Source organism: Caenorhabditis remanei, chromosome I (genome assembly GCF_010183535.1).
Source record: "Caenorhabditis remanei strain PX506 chromosome I, whole genome shotgun sequence".
Classification (NCBI taxonomy): domain Eukaryota; kingdom Metazoa; phylum Nematoda; class Chromadorea; order Rhabditida; family Rhabditidae; genus Caenorhabditis; species Caenorhabditis remanei.
The window spans coordinates 7,372,893-7,389,543 of record NC_071328.1 but is presented as its reverse complement, the minus strand read 5'-3'; the positions used below and the strand labels follow the sequence as shown (position 1 = coordinate 7,389,543).

Genomic DNA, 16,651 nt, shown 5'->3' with positions numbered 1-16,651 from the left:
AACCACAAACTGCTCAAATTTATTTCAATTATACCGATGAGTCTCTGAACAAAAAATAGAACATTGAGTATTCGAAGCGAAATGCTGTTCAAGTCAAACTTTTTGAAAACTTCGATTTTTCAATTTCAATGGAGTTTCAGAAGTTTTTTGAGTTTTGAACCGGTGACTATTTGAACAATTCCACGTGTTCTCCTCGCGATAAAAACGCGAATTCTCATTGTTATTGAATTTTCGTGGATTTTTTTGAAAACTAAAATGCGTCGTTTCGAAAAACCAGAGATCCAGAACGTCGCTGAAGAAATTCGTAAGATTTTACAGTAGTTTTTAGTGATACTTCCTCTCACATTTTTCCATTTTGCTTCCCCTTTTCCTTCTCATTTTTTTCAGCAGTTATCTCAGAAACAAATAATAATGAAAACGGAGAAGTTGATAGTAAAAAATGGATTTGGAGAGATAATAAAGATCTGAAAAAAGAGAAAATCTGGTTTTCAATTCCAGTCATGGTAACTTTTTCGTTCTTATTCGGACTGAAACTCTTTGTGAAAATAAATACAATAGAATACCAAAAAATGTGTTTTACAGGCGTTTCCACACATACTGGTGTTTGCATATCTCTTCCAAATGATTGTCAGCTATCATTTTGAAATTACAACGTTTTTATATATAATTGTGAGTTCTGAGTAGTGCGATAGAAGGAAAGAAAGTGGAATCAAATGCACGCTGTTTCCAAAGATTCAGAATCAAAAAGTAATTCCAGAGCCTCTCTTTCATAGCTCTTTTATTGGGAATTGTGTGGAATAAGCGACTCGCTGCTTTGATTTCTCTTACATTTTGTGTGAGTCTCATCGCGTTTTCATTAAGATTATATTCTGATTTCAGGGAGTTGCATGTCTTGTCTTTCTGTATTTGGTCATTGATATGAAGATCATTCACGATTGTAAGCCTTCAGTTGTCTTTCAATGAAATTTCCTCTAATCTCTTCATTTCAGATACGTTATCCAAAGCCTTTCTTCGTCCTGCTCCTGACTCTGCCACGTGTATTTTCTTGATTTTTTTGAATTCTCTATCGATTTGGTCATTTTCTATTCTAGGAGGAATAATCAATCCTAACACCGGCTGGGAAAAACACATAAGAAGAGAACGAAATACAGACAATTGTCAAAATAAAGTATAGAGTATCTTTTAAATCTATTAAATTTTATGTCAGTTGTCTGAATATCCAGAGAAAAAAAGTTTTCAGATACATCTACTGTAGTTCTCAACAAATGAGAAGCTGGAACAATTTTTGAGAAAATTTGATATTATTCAATGTTATTTTTTGAAACTTTCAAATATCGAAAAATCCAGGAAAACTAGCCTAAACAGTCAGTCAATATCGGGAGGCATCTCATCTATCAGCTCCAAAATGTCATTTCATCTACCTGTCAATCCGTCTCGAAACCTATCATTAATTCCTCTGCCATTCTCTTCGAAAACATCAATCAAATACAAATAAATGCTCCAAGTCAACTTGTTTCTCGAGATCTTCTGCTTCTTCTTTCTCTATTGACTCCTATTAATTGACCCGTGTCTCTCTTCCCCGTCTATTCAAATATATGCGCCATTTATGGGTGTTGGAATCTCTTTTTCTTTTTATGTATGTTTGCACACGAACCTCCCCATCCATCCCTCCCAAACGGTAGGCGTTCCCTACTCTTCAGAGAGATATTCTGCGTCTCCGAGTTCTGAAGAGTACAGTATTACCCGACAAGTTTTGGTAGAACTCAGAAGTTGGAGTAGTGGTCTGTCGTCATGAAAATACTTCTGAAACTGTTATTGGTGCCGATTTTATTAAGTAAGTTTGATGTTTATGTTTAGACCTAGAAAACAATAAGGTTCAATGATAGGTTGTATAAAATTGCCCAACTACAGTAGGAAATAAAATCAGAAATCGTTCCGACACCTATTGCTTTTTTTATTGCTCAGAATATAAGGATGTGCAATGGTAGCTTTTTCAACAGTGATATGGAGATATTCGGTTTCAGATTAAAATAACTTTTTGATTTCATTTTCAAGATTTCTTTTCAATTGTACGATTTCAGATTGGCACACAACAGAGGCGTCACCTTCAATTTACTTCAGAAATGAAGGTAGGCGGAGTTTCATTTCTTCTACTTCTCGTTTTTTATGAAGAATTTCATCTTGATATCAGTAGAAGTTAGGGGACTTTAAAAAAGTTATTATCAATTGTTTTCAGTGAAGAGAAAGTTAGCTTGAGGTTCCAAACGTACTTTGTATATTCGAGATTTCTACAGTAAGACACTCAGAAAAACATTGCTCAGACTAAAATGTTGACCTGAAAACACGATAAATATGCATTTTTGTTTGGACAGATGTTTCGCTTGAATTTATTTTTTATCTCTATTCTCCGTTCAATTCAACATACATTTTTCAGACCCAATCAACATAACAATCACCACAGCTTCCTCATTGATTCAAACAACATCAGCTCCACCAATATCTCTTCCAATTCTTAAACCAGAATCCACTGTTTCACCATGTGATTTAATCGAAGAAGCCGCTGCACTTCATTGTATTGGACCACTTGTCGACTATGCTGCCGATTTGTCGAATAATGTACTTCATCCGCCATTAAGTGATGTTGAGATGACTTGTGACAAGTACAATCAGTATATGATGTGTACACAAGGAGTTCGCCCAGATTGCAGGTACCATTCTCATCTTTTATGGGAAGTTTGGAGTAGAGAGGGAGTAAACTGAAGATCCAGTGCTGTAGATTGAATGTCTTTTCCTAGAGAAAGAGAATCTTCGATTTTCAAAATCCGACAAAATGTGAATGAGGAGGATCAGAATCCAATAGAGAAGTTAGCAAAGTCTCCAGTTTTTCCTGACCAAAAGTCATGAATAACTGCAACAAACACGTCATTTGCACACTTTTCGATTTTCGGTCAGTCATGTTGTAGGTATATGCGTGAGTTGTGAAGTGGATCACGCTTCCGTTTGTGTTCCGAATGAATAATAACATTTACAAATACATACACAAAACTGTTACTATAGTCAATTTGATTTGGAGCAAACAGTGCGAGAAGAAGTTTATGCGTCAAGTGTTTTGGGGGTAGTTATTGAGGGAATCTCGTAGTTTCATGGCTTGGGGGCGATTTGAAATTTTGGATTTCTGATTTTGATGGGAATTTCATGAATATCATCAAATAGACTTTTTCAGACAATCCCGTGCTCCCAACATCGAATTCATGTATGAAACGATATGTGAGGAGAAATTCGCAGCAATAATGAAAGAGGAGAAGGTGTGTCTCCTGGAAGTTGAGAAGTAAGTCTCCCTGTTTCGTCTAGTTCTCTGCGTCTCTTGTGTATTCCATGCTCTCTTACTCTAACTCTTGTTTTTCTCTTTTTACAGCGACAAAAACGTGAAAGAATGTTTTGTGAACAAAACCAACACGTTGAGAGACGAGACGCCAGACACTGGTAAGTATTGGACAGAGAGAAGGGAGAAAAAAGAGACTCTCTTTTATATGCCCGTCAAGGCTCAGTGCAAACGTGGCTGAGTGGTCTAGTGGTATGATTCTCGCTTAGGGTGCGAGAGGTCCCGGGATCGATCCCCGGCTCAGCCCACTTACTTTTTACTCTGTATGTCTTGATGTTTGATCGGAGAACGGTTTTCAGTTTCCACACCAACTCAAAACTACGAATGTACAGTAATCCAAGCATATGTAGACTGTCTGATTGAGAGAGAAGACACCACTTGTCGTGACGCTGTGAAGATTGAAATCTCGTTTTTGTCAATGCTAGCCAAAAGAAATTCAGAAGCAAGATGTGAATTGAATACAGATGCCACAAAAGCTAGACCAAAAGGTGTGCCTGCAATTATTCTAAGCTCGCTAATGCAATCTCTGAATATTTCAGCCCAGCCACTGGAAGAGTGTGATACACAAGGAAATTGCAAATGTAGACTACCAGGTTACTATTACGAAGCTGCAAGAAAGAAGTGTTTAGGTACGGACAAAATATAAAGATAAGGAATTCAGATAATCAGAACAGTATAGATAGGCATATCATTTTCTCTATTTCTATGCATAAATTTATTTTCAGACGTGGATGAATGTGAATCTCTATCATCTGCTTGCTCTCAGAAATGCATCAATTTACCTGGAACATTTGAATGCTCTTGTGATCAAAGATTCTACAAATTGGCAGCAGATAATCGATCATGTGAAAGATTAGATCAATGTGAGTTTTTTGGATACGGATAGTTTCGGAAAATTCAAATGTTTTTTTATTTTTAGCTCCAATGTGGTTATTTTTCGCACATGGTCAAAGTGTGTGGAATATCTCAACTGATGGAAAATCATTCCAACTCCAACGGGCGGGACTTCAAAAAACTGCAATGATTGATATTGATGTGAAAGAAAACAGACTGTATTATGCTGATATTGGAGCAAATGTAATCGAAAGAATGAATATTGAAGGAACATTTCCACAGGCTGTACAGAGATTTGATGTTGATGGATTAGAAGGAATTGCTGTTGATTGGATTGGAAGGAATCTATATAGTTTAAGAAGGTACGGTTAATTTCCAGATGTTGTGTTGGAATCTTTCAGTTGAGCAGAACTTTTGAATTAACAGAATTAAAATTAAAAACTTCCAAAAAGTTCTCATTTTCCAGAGAAGACATCTTGGCCCAAAGTTTAGACGGACGATTCCGTCAATCAGTCTACAAAAACGTGATGAAACTTCCAAGATCCATTGCTCTTCATCCAGCTAAAGGAATTATGTTCGTAACCGATTGGTCAGCTAATGCTTTCATTGCTGCGGCCTCTATGGACGGTAAAGATTTCATTCTCCTGGTCTTTTCTAAATTTCATATTATTTAGGATCTCATTTCCGGAAAATCGTAACTGATAGAATCACATGGCCAAACGCTGTCGCAGTCGACATATTTGCAGAAAAAATTTATTGGGCTGATGCTTTCTTGGATACCATCGAGTGAGTCAATTTATAATTTGAGTGAGTATTTGAATCATAAAAACATCGGAAGTTCAGATCTGCCAATATGGATGGAACTGGTCGTCGTATTATCATTGCTGATGCAGGATCAGTTCCACATGTCTTCGGACTCGCTATCGCTGACGATTTCTTGTATTGGACCGACTGGACTTACCGTGGGATTCTGAGAGCAAACAAGCACAATGGAGAGAATATTACTGTATTGGCTCAAACTGCACTGCTACCATATTCCTTGAAAATTTTCCATAAAACACTTCAACCGGAACGTGAGTATATTATTTATTGATAAAGGCGTGAATCAGAGAACACTTATTTTTCAAAACAAAAATTCGGAAAAACAAAAGATTTCGACCACGGCAGGACTCGAACCTGCAATCCCCAGATTCGAAGTCTGGTGCCTTATCCATTAGGCCACGCGGCCCCATTTTTCTCTTTGCAGAAACGTCGACATGTGATACTCGCAAGTGCGACCAGTTGTGTTTGTTGGGCGAGAATGGCGCGGCGACATGTGCGTGTGGAGAGGGTTTCGACCTCCAGACAGACGGAAAAACTTGCCGGTCCAATTGTAGTGAATCACAGATTGAATGTGGTGGAGCAGACCCAAAGTGAGTTAATAAATTTAGAAAAAATGGGAAAGGAGAGGCAATAAAACATTTTAAAAATATAATCTACATGTCAAAATATAACCTTTTTTCTTCATAAACTACAAGTTAAATATAAAAAATAAAAAAGTTGTAGGGGCAAATATGTTTATGTTCTATGGGTATCGAAGCAAAAACTGAAAAACAGTCGCGAAAGTTTTCCTATATTGTAATTTTTTGATGAAATAGTCTTCCATTTCTTCATCTGAAATGGAAAACTGAAAGATGTTTTATTTTACTTCAAGTTTTTAGATGCATTTCAAAAATCTATCTATGCGACGGACTTGCTCAGTGCTCGAATCAAGCTGATGAGTTGAATTGCCGTGAGTTGATTTAATATTGAAAAGATGAACACAAAATGTCAAAAACTTCTTCGTTTCAGCACCCCGAATCTGTCTCCCAGGTCAATTCCAATGTCATGACAACAGAAAATGTCTGCCTCCTGGAGGTCTTTGTGATGAAGTGGCAGATTGTGCTGATTCTTCAGATGAAATCTATTGCTCACATCAGACTAAAACATCGCGTGGAGAGTTTGTTCTGAATTCACCGTCGAGAAAAGAGAAAAGAAGTTCCGATTATTGGTCTGAAAATATGATTTGATCGTGCTTATTTTATTTTTATTTTTAATGCTTCTCAGGTCTCATTTGCTGACATTTTCGGAGAAAATATCAAAAATACACGAAGTATCTTTTTTCTCCAGATTTAATTTTTGTATTGAATAAACCATTCTTCTTATATTTTGAGCTTCGTTCTTTTCAAACTCCTAAATTAAAAAAAAAGACAGATTATTATAGGATTCATTCAGCATAAATGTTAAAATACATTGTGAGGCTAACAACTAACAAGAGAGATCAAAACCGCATCATTTGAAAATTATCGATTGATTAAATAGAATCACACATTCCGAATCCACTTTGTGGTTCCCATTGTCCATTTTGACATTGCAAGGTGGCAATTCCAGTAACTGCATATCCTTCCTCACAATACAGTAACCCCGTTGTTCCATCTTCAAAATCCAGAGAAGATCCACTTTGAATGTACACAACACGTGCATTCTTCGGTGGGCTTAATGGAACACAAATACCTGGAAGAGAGCCTTCCAAACCGTTTGCACATTTTCCAAGAATCGGACGGAATGATCCTTTTCGACACGTGGAGAATGAGGCTCCAGTCGGTTTATATCCCAGATTACATCTCAGGGCAGCGGTTGTTCCATCGTCAAATGTTCCTTTTGATGAGAAACCAGAATAAGTAATCTGTAAAATAGAACTCTTTTGAAATGAATGACCGAAGACTTAATTGAAAGTTAAAACGCTTTTCAAGATGCTTAATTCTCTTTCAAAAACCGAAATTGGACTAACCTCTCCGAATGCTGGAGCAATTGGTGGTGGACACTTTTCTCCTGACAACATCAGACCAGTGGGGGCAGCAGTGACATTCTTCGAATCGTCTGGAACATCATCTGCAGCTGTCACATTCTGTCCCACTACCAATTTCTCTGGTGCTCCTTTTGGAACGCCTTTAGCTGGTCCTTTTCTCAACAGAACAGAGACACAAGTACCAGGTAACGGATTCCAGACACCATTAGAACATAAAGCAGTCGGAGATCCGGAAAGAGTTGTTCCAATATTACAGAGAACAGTTGCAGATGTTCCAGTTGGATATGGTCCCAATCCAAGTGCACTATACACAAGAGTTCCTCCCAGTGGGTCACCCAATCGGCCACAGGATGTTCCTCCTATTTCGTTTCCAGTCAATTCACACAAACCAAGTGATGCGGGAGTCCAGATTCCATTCGAGCAAGTTGATGCCATTATTCCTAAAAACATTTCTTTAAGATTAAGAAAAACATTGTACACATACCTGTTGGTACGTATCCAACTTGACAAGTAGCAGTTACTACTGTAGCTGATGGATAAGGTCCAAAAGGTTCTCCCTGAAAATAGTTACAGAGACCGTTCAGTTAAGAGATCCACTTACATTTGAGTATGTCATTCTTGCTCCTAGTACAGCTGGGATTCCTGCAGGGCAAGATGCTCCGAGAACTTCTGAAATGTCTATAATGTTTTGCAGGGCTCGGTAGTTTGATATTTTTGAACTTTTGAATTTTTTTCATTCGACATGAACATTGACAAATCATGCGTCTTTCAGATTAGTTTAGTTTTAATTCAGATTCACTTTGAAAAAAATACACAATGAATCGCTACTCAGTGAATGTGCAAACCTTTGAGTGCTCTCTGACACGTGGCAAGACTCGACGGTGACCATATTCCATTGTAACACGTGGCAGTGGTGACGCCGCCCGACATGACGGCGTAGTTAGTATCACATTGAAGCGTTACGGTTGTGCCCTGTGAAATAAGTGATAAAAAACACACGATCACAAGTGCGCTCTATTGACAGCACAACATACAGTAGGATATGGTCCAAGACCGGCGATACTATACGATAGTGTACTGTAGGTCGGGGCGGACATGGCGAAACACGTTGCTTGGTTAGAAGTTAGTGATGAGGTGCCTAGAAATTACAACATGGACATTTGAGACAATACAAACAGGACAAAACGGAAACAAAGTTTGGGACAATTATTGAGTTATGAGGTACTAGAAAAATGGTTGGAAAGTATTACTTTCGAAAAAAATCTACTGTACCCCAAACTCAACAATGTCTAAACTTGTGAACATCACAAAATACAAAAACTATTCCTACCCTGTTGTACACAACTTCCAACACTACTAGGTGACCATCCAGCTGATGTACACGTGGCAATTGAATTGCCTGATAGTGAATATCCAGTATAACAGACAATATTAACAACAGTTCCGATGGGAATAGTGGCTGTTATTGTTGGTGTGTAAGACATCCGACCGTTCGTGAGAGTTCCACTGAATGCCGATAGAGGAGTGCATCCTGGAATGGAGGGGACTACGGTAGGTACAAACTACAAAAACCACAAAAGTATGCGTGCGAAATAGTTGAGTTCGGGGAAACGAGTATAATGAGAATATGCATTGAGGGAAGTAGGAGTGTACTGAATGATATTTTTGTTTTCCCGGACAAATTGGATTTCACAAAACGGGAGTGTTCTAATGCTCGTAACTTCCATATTCTTTGACTTTAAAAACGGGAATAACGTCTTCTCAGAATCTTTCTATGCTTCTTGTCAAAATGAATCTTGTCGATGAATTTCTAAGAATCTATAAATGAAGCAAACAGTCGTCAGACTATCAATAATATTCAAGCACTCAAGACTAAACAACAATGTCATTGATATTTATCAGTTGCGGAAGTTTCACTGGGTCATAAGAATTCAATGTTTCAGAAATCAATCAATAATCAGGTATTTTGAGAAATTAATTAAGTTTTAATACACGTGGCGGTAATCTCTGTAAATACTCCATTAGTGCATGTCGACGTGGCATTCGTTCCTTGAATCTGGTAACCGTTGTCACATGTCAAAGTGACTACGGTTCCAGATGAATACGGAGATTGTTGACTGCTGACGATACTACCAAAGGGTGGAGCAATCGGGAGATATGAACAGGTTGAGGTAGTGTTTGCTGAAATGTCATGCATGGGGAAAAGGGGCGGGGCATGCAGAAGCAAGGGGAAGAGATGACGAAGTGAGGATGGACAAAAATGTTCATAAAAAGAAATATTGATTGATTTCAGTTGAATCTGTTCTTTTTTGCATCGAAAGTTTTTGGATTTTGAATTTCAAAAAATTTTGGTAAAATTCTATAGACGAGAACTTTAGAATCAGGCCATGTTTTTCATTTTCATTCCTGAAAAGTTCATTCTGATTCACTAACCTTGGCCGATAGAAGATCCGGATCCAGAACAAGATCCAAGTGCAGGTGTCCACGCAGCATTACTGCAGGTAGTTATGGTAGTTCCAATAGCTGTTTGACCGGCTGGACAGGACATTGTGGCAGTACTTCCTGGAATACGATGAAGTTTCAGTTAAGAAGTTATTATCTGTGCCACGGTCTCCCATACTGCGAAAAAGAACTGCAAGGAACGTGAAGGCGATTTTTTCACGTTTTAATTCAATTCTTTTATTTTTTGCACTGAAAATTCAGTTTTTTCAGGTTTTTAGACGGCACAATGGATGAAAAAAGGTCCCGTCCTACATAATTGTAGAAAATAAAATTCTCTATCTTATGAGCCAGAAAACGTGAAATTTGGTCTGAAATTCACTTTTTCTATACAGAAAAACTGATTTTCAGAAAATTGAGTATAACTTTTTTGGTAGAAAACACTTTCTAATAAAAATTGCACATAATGTTTTTGAGGATGCTCCAAAACTGTTACAATTTTTTTGAAAAAAAATATTGGATGAAATGGCAGAAAATCTCAATTTTCTGAAAATCAGTTTTTCTGTATAGAAAAAGTGAATTTCAGACCAAATTTCACGTTTTCTGGCTCATAAGATAGAGAGTTTTATTTTCTACAATTCTGTAGGACGGGACCTTTTTTCATCCATTGTGCCGTCTAAAAACCTGAAAAAACTGAATTTTCAGTGCAAAAAATAAAAGAATTGAATTAAAACGTGAAAAAATCGCCTTCACGTTCCTTGCAGTTCTTTTTCGCAGTATGGGAGACCGTGCTGTGCAAAACAAAAATCAACAGGAAAACCATTCACAAACCTGCAGTCCATGGCGCAAAGAATCCAGATGAATAAGTCAATGTAGCTCCAGTTGGTGTCAATGGTGGCGTATAGCATGGTCCGGTATTTGTTCCAGAGGAGGTACAACTTCCAAGTGTTGGTGTCCACACTCCGTTTGAACACGTGGCAAAACTGTTTCCACTGATCGTTGCCGAGTTGATACAAGTCAATGTGGCAGTTGTACCAGCCGAGTGTAACACCATACTTCCATCACTATAGGTGATTTGAGAATTAGCTGGAGCAATTGCTCCAATACATTGTGTTCCAATTGCAGTACTTGATCCTGAACAAGTTGCAGTGATTGCTGGTGTCCATTGTCCGGAAAGACACGTGGATTGACCGATTTGAGTTCCATTGGTGCATGTGACACGTGCAATCACTCCGGAGTTGAAGGAGGTGGCGAAGGAAGTTTGACCGTCGTATGTTACAGTTTCACCGACGGGGCGAGTGAGTGTGGTGCACGTGTTTCCGGTTCCTAAAGTTGATTTGTGATTGATATTTACGTCAGTTTTTGGGAAATACCTGTTCCAGAGCATGTTCCTGTAATCATTGGGCTCCATAATCCATTTGTACATGTGGAAGTTCCGAGCATTGATCCGCCAGAAGTACACGAAACAGTGGCAACGGTTCCAGATGTAAAACTAGTTGTACTCAAAGAGAACGGAGAATATGTTGCTTGAGCTCCAGATGGAACAGTTAATGCACTACATTGACCCGTTGTTGAACCACCGATGAGAGAGCAGGTACCCAAAAAAGTAGGAGTCCACATTCCATTGGAACATGAAGCAGTTGCAGAACCTGAAACACGAATTGATTTCTTATGCCTGGAGAATTACTTCAATTCCCCGTCACTGTCGATACTTACCTGTAATTGCTCCTCCATTTGTGCATGTTCCTGTTACAGTAGTTCCACTTGGGAATGGTCCCATTGATCCTCCATTCGAGTAGGTCACCGATCCTCCCAATGGTGCAATCATAGCAGTACATTGTATTCCAGTACCGATTCCTGTTCCAGTTCCCATATTGCATGTTCCAAGTGTTGGCGTGAATACTCCATTTGTACACGTTGATGAAGCTGTTCCACTGACAGTATACCCGCTGTTGCACGTCAGAGTGGCAGTTGTTCCTGATGGACGAGTGAGCTGAAAGAGATATATGTGAAACCATTAAGGTTGTCTAGAAAAACTGCAAAGTCACTTGAAATTGTTGTTCTTTTAAAACTTTAAAAAGTAAAAACATCTGTTTTACAGTGTGCTCACATCATAGGTGTTTCCTTGACTAAACGTGACTTGTCCATTAATAATGAATGGACTACTACAAGTGTTTCCAACACTTCCAGATGTTCCGAATGTGCAAGTGCCGAGAGATGGAGTGAATGTTCCACTGATACATGTGGAAATGGATGTTCCTGTTAAAGTGTATCCACTATTACAAGTCAGTGTAGCGGTGGTCATGGCAGGGCGAGTGGTCTGGAATAAAGTGGAAGGGTGGAGGTGTTGGGTGAGGCGTTGCGCATTTAAAACGAGAAACTCTGACAAAAAAAAACATTGAAGTTTCAAGCGATCGATTAGGTTCGAGAAGACAAAAAAGTGTGCTAAATTTGTATCAAGCGCATTTCGTGCGAACTAGTACCAAAATTATAGTGTTTATACAAGTTTGCTTTACTATGTAGATGGGCATGTGCAAATTGAGAGAATGTAGTAGGAAGGTAGCACGTGCTGGAACGCGTTGTAATAATATTTACCATATTCGCTGAAAAATTTTTCCATGGCTATGACCTCACGTCAAAAGTAACACAAACTCACTAGTAGTTGCTCGTGAAATATGAAAATTAAGAAAACTGTCTCAAGCATGAGGGCATACTTCATAATTAACATGCAAGACGAACATCATGACGCAACTATAACTATTAGAAAGATTACTAGACCTCTAATCACTAATTCCTTCTCGTCTATTTTTAGTCGTGATATAATCAGGTAGCTATACTGACAAACTTACGTCAAAAGTATTTCCTTGACTGTACGTAATCTGTCCATTTAATACAGTTGGATTTGGGCAAGTTGTTCCAGTTCCAATTCCACCTCCAGTTCCCATATTACAAGTTCCAAGTGTCGGATTGAATACTCCATTTGTACACGTAGATGAAGCTGTTCCACTGACAGTATAGCCGCTGTTACATGTCAGAGTGGCAGTTGTTCCTGATGGACGAGTGAGCTGGAAATTAAACGTTTTTCTCGATCTCAAAATATAGCGGTGGTAAAGAATAGGGAGAGAAGTGTTGGTAAATTTCATAATACTTTAAATGCCGTGCTCACATCATAAGTATTTCCTTGACTAAACGTGACTTGCCCATTAATAATGAATGGACTACTACAAGTGTTTCCAACACTTCCAGATGTTCCGAATGTGCAAGTGCCGAGTGATGGAGTGAATGTTCCACTGATACATGTGGATGTGGATGTTCCTGTTACAGTATATCCCGTGTTACACCTCAAAGTGGCAACAGTCATGATTGGCCGAGTGGTCTGGAATAAAGTGAGAGGGTGGTGTGAAGTGCTCAATAGAAAAAGGAGAAGAGTGATGTTTAAAAACGACATTTTTGTGTTGCTGGACGTCTGTTCATGCATGATAGCAATTAATAAATCGTTGATACTGTTTGAAATAAATTGAAACATGTTCACTGTCTAACTCGTGTGATAGGGATGAAGTTCATCAAACTAGGCTAAGGTTGTGGTTTGGGGAAGCGAAAAAAACGAAGTATCCATACAAACATTGCAAAAAGTATTAGGTTGGTCAGAATCATTACTGACCAACCTAATACTTGCAAACCGATGAAAAAAACTTACGTCAAAAGTATTTCCTTGACTGTATGTAATCTGTCCGTTCAAGACAGTTGGGTTTGGACAAGTTGTTCCAGTTCCAATTCCACCTCCAGTTCCCATATTACAAGTTCCAAGTGTCGGATTGAATACTCCATTTGTACACGTGGATGAAGCTGTTCCACTGACAGTATAGCCGCTGTTACATGTCAGAGTGGCAGTTGTTCCTGATGGACGAGTGAGCTGGAAAAGGTTGATTACTTGCATACCGGAACTGCCAGAATCTCAACGAATGGTATGAATGTTTCTACTACATCCGATAAATACTAAATTTTGAGTGCTCACATCATAGGTGTTTCCTTGACTAAACGTGACTTGTCCATTAATAATGAATGGACTACTACAAGTATTTCCAACACTTCCAGATGTTCCGAATGTGCAAGTGCCGAGTGATGGAGTGAATGTTCCACTGATACATGTGGAAATGGATGTTCCTGTTAAAGTGTATCCACTATTACAAGTCAGTGTAGCAGTGGTCATGGCAGGGCGAGTAGTCTGGAATAAAGTGGAAGGGATGATGTGATTTAAATGCTGCGTGAAGATGACGTGGCTTTTTCTTACTAGCAGCAACACAATATTCGAGTGAAAGTCAAAAAGGATCTAACTAACATTGTGATAACATAATGAACGACAATCAGAAAGTTTAGAAAATCAGGGGATTATATATTTTTCTAGTGACATGCAATACGTTTTGTTTTTAAAATTATATATGGTCAGAACATTAGATGAAATAGCTGATACATATTAAAAATAAGTATTTTCTCCAGATCAAACTCACGTCAAAAGTATTTCCTTGACTGTAAGTAATCTGTCCATTCAAGACAGTTGGGTTTGGACAAGTTGTTCCTGTTCCAACTCCTCCCACTCCAGTTCCAGATGAAATACAGTTTCCAAGTGTAGGGTTCCAAATTCCACTCAAACATGTACTTGTTGTGGACCCAGATACAGTATTCATTAGGTTGCAGGTCAATGTTGCAATGGTTCCGGAACTGTATGTTCCCACTGAACAAAATAGAAAATAGGTTTCCTGACTTTTGAGTTTAAGGGATCTTCAGAATTTGAAAAATCAGTGTCTAAACTCACATGAACTATAGGTGATTGTTCCGTTCGTACGAGCTGGAATTGCTTCGCAGCTTCCAGTTATTTGTCCCAGAGAGAGTGCACTTGTGCATTGCCCTAGAAAAGATTTTTTGTCACATATCTTCAAAAAGTTTGGATGTTTCAATACCGATACTTGGCGTCCAAACTCCATTGGAACACAATGAAGAAACAGATCCAGACAAAGAGAATCCCAGATTACACATCAAATACACCGATGTTCCAGATGAGTATTCTTGAGATGGATTTGCTTGCATGTAGAGGAGGTTTCCGTTGGCTGGATTGACAATTGCGGTACATGGAGTACCGGTGGAGACCTGAGATTCAAAAGTTTTGGGTCAATTTTTGAGGGAAATTAAGTGAAAGAAACAGAAGTGATAGAAAAACTAATTGAAGAAAAGAAAGTTAGACAGCTATTGATAGATTAAAGAAGATAGTTGAACGATAGTAAATAGAAGTAGATAGAGAACTGAAACACCCGTTTCTCATTTCAAACTGACCTGTCTTTTCATTCGATTTCTGTGCTAAAAATTTTAATTTCGTTGATTTTCCTGATTTCTAATTTCTGTATGAAACCTACACTCTCAGATAATCTTCGAACTCCTACCGGTTCACATCTTCCAATTTTTTGATCCCATCCAGTTGAAGTACATGTTGCTGTTAGATTTCCCATTCCAAAAAAGTTACGATCACATTTTAAAGAAACGGTAGAGTCGAGACTGTATGGAGGTTTCGGAGAATTAGTGAAGACCAGCTGAAATTTATAATTGTTTATCTATTGAATTACGCGTATTGTGATTGTTTTGACCTACCTCTCCATTTCTCGGAGCCGAAAGAATTGGACATTTCAAATCAAGAAGCGACAAACACGTTGGAAGTGCAGGCTGCCACTCTCCGTCAACACATTTTGATGATGTCACAGAAGTTGTTGGCACGAATCCCAGAGAGCATAGTACTGTAGCTCTAGTTGCAGATGGAACAGAAGTTTTTGATGTAGATGTGGCCACATTGGCAGAGTAGACTATGTTTCCATTTTGAGTCACAGCAGGAACAGAGCAGGAAGATTGACTGATGACGTCAGAAGCAACGACAAGTTGAAGAGGCTTCTTTGGTTCTGAAAACAAACTTAATGTTTCGATAAAGAAATATATTGAAATCTTACCTGGATTAATACAACTTCCCATCTCATCTCTTTTCGGATACCATCCATCTTTTGTACATAATAAACTACTTGTTCCATTGCCAGCGTATCCCTGATTACATTGAAGAGTTGCAGTTGTTCCAATTGAAAATACATTCACTTGATTGCTCGAATACAGAATTCTGGCGTTTTGAGCATCTGGAAGTGTTAGACAGACACCGTCATCAGATGAATTAAATAGAACAACTGAAGGAGTTTGATGCCACGCAAAACACAACGGAAAGAATTCCTTCTCATAGCCTGGAAGGGATTGTCCAACATTGTCGAAGGAGTAGGCATAATCTGAATTTCAGTCATAATGATTTTATTCCAAGGAGACAATTAAACTAACGTGGTCCAGTCAACGAATGCTTCACCAACCGATAAATCGGCACATTTGCTCCACAGAATCCGCTCTTTTCAGCACAATAAAATTCATCTTCGATATTATTCATAGTCGAATCATTCAGTTTAACCATTCGATTATCCGTATGAAGAATTGCTCCGTTGACTTGCATCATTGCAGATAAACGAACTCCACATTCATTTATAATACATCCTTCCGGATGTCTTGCCAACATTACAGTTGAACTTGCTTTATCGCGTTCAGCTCTTTCGTATCCTCTTACTGATAAATCTTCATCCGAGATACGGTATTGCGCCGTGGAGTTGTCAAAGTCTCGTTTCCACACCCCGACAACAACTGAAATCAAAGTTACTGTCATTGCTTTCAAATTTTAGATTATTAGGTTCCTAGAAATTAGGAATTCTGCATGAGACGTACCCAACTTTTCCGGCTTCAAATTTGATCCACATTCTTTTCCGAATGCCACCGATATGGTGATCGTTGCAATCACAGTTAATAATGTTGTGAATTTCATAATTTCATCGAGTTCGTCTGAAAATAATTTTCGGTGAGAACGTATGAAAGAAACAAGAAGAGAAGACGAGAATCTCATTTTGAAAAAAAATATAATTCTATCTGACTTTTAAAAAATTATTCAACGATGACAAAAAAGTAAAGCAACATTATTTCTGAAATAGTAAAAAGAGGGCTCCCAATGCGACGGAGAAAGGTTGAAAAAGGAATGACCGGAAGTGGTTGTGACCAATTCATAGAGAAAAAGAGAGTTGTTTGGTTGTTTGTTGCAGAATATTGGA

General features: G+C 38.4%; 3 protein-coding genes across 3 annotated transcripts; 2 read left to right on the top strand and 1 right to left on the bottom strand.

The window, feature by feature from the left end:
• Positions 1-255: 255 nt before the first annotated feature.
• Positions 256-6,264, top strand: GCK72_001411 (uncharacterized protein; the record flags this gene model as incomplete). Its single annotated transcript, XM_053722955.1, has 17 exons — positions 256-304; positions 388-503; positions 758-835; positions 880-937; positions 2,435-2,708; positions 3,224-3,328; positions 3,416-3,483; positions 3,715-3,870; positions 3,922-4,011; positions 4,108-4,245; positions 4,302-4,578; positions 4,683-4,843; positions 4,891-5,002; positions 5,060-5,289; positions 5,463-5,628; positions 5,917-5,987; positions 6,047-6,264. 17 exons carry the CDS (start codon positions 256-258, stop codon positions 6,262-6,264), a joined length of 2,367 nt encoding a protein of 788 aa, XP_053591600.1.
• A 284-nt stretch (positions 6,265-6,548) lies between these two features.
• On the bottom strand, positions 6,549-16,371 carry GCK72_001409 (uncharacterized protein; the record flags this gene model as incomplete). The annotated part of the gene is made up of 24 exons (XM_053722953.1): positions 6,549-6,920; positions 7,026-7,483; positions 7,528-7,600; positions 7,645-7,712; positions 7,889-8,015; positions 8,078-8,181; positions 8,374-8,574; positions 9,477-9,605; positions 10,314-10,808; positions 10,856-11,131; positions 11,199-11,475; positions 11,593-11,802; positions 12,332-12,547; positions 12,649-12,858; positions 13,180-13,395; positions 13,498-13,707; positions 13,991-14,214; positions 14,296-14,388; positions 14,441-14,627; positions 14,918-15,064; positions 15,123-15,424; positions 15,473-15,793; positions 15,843-16,193; positions 16,275-16,371. The coding sequence occupies 24 exons, from the start codon at positions 16,369-16,371 to the stop codon at positions 6,549-6,551; spliced, it is 5,364 nt and encodes a 1,787-aa protein (XP_053591598.1).
• GCK72_001410 (uncharacterized protein) lies at positions 6,988-7,557 on the top strand (the record flags this gene model as incomplete). The annotated part of the gene is made up of 1 exon (XM_053722954.1): positions 6,988-7,557. The coding sequence occupies one exon, from the start codon at positions 6,988-6,990 to the stop codon at positions 7,555-7,557; it is 570 nt and encodes a 189-aa protein (XP_053591599.1).
• Positions 16,372-16,651: the final 280 nt, after the last annotated feature.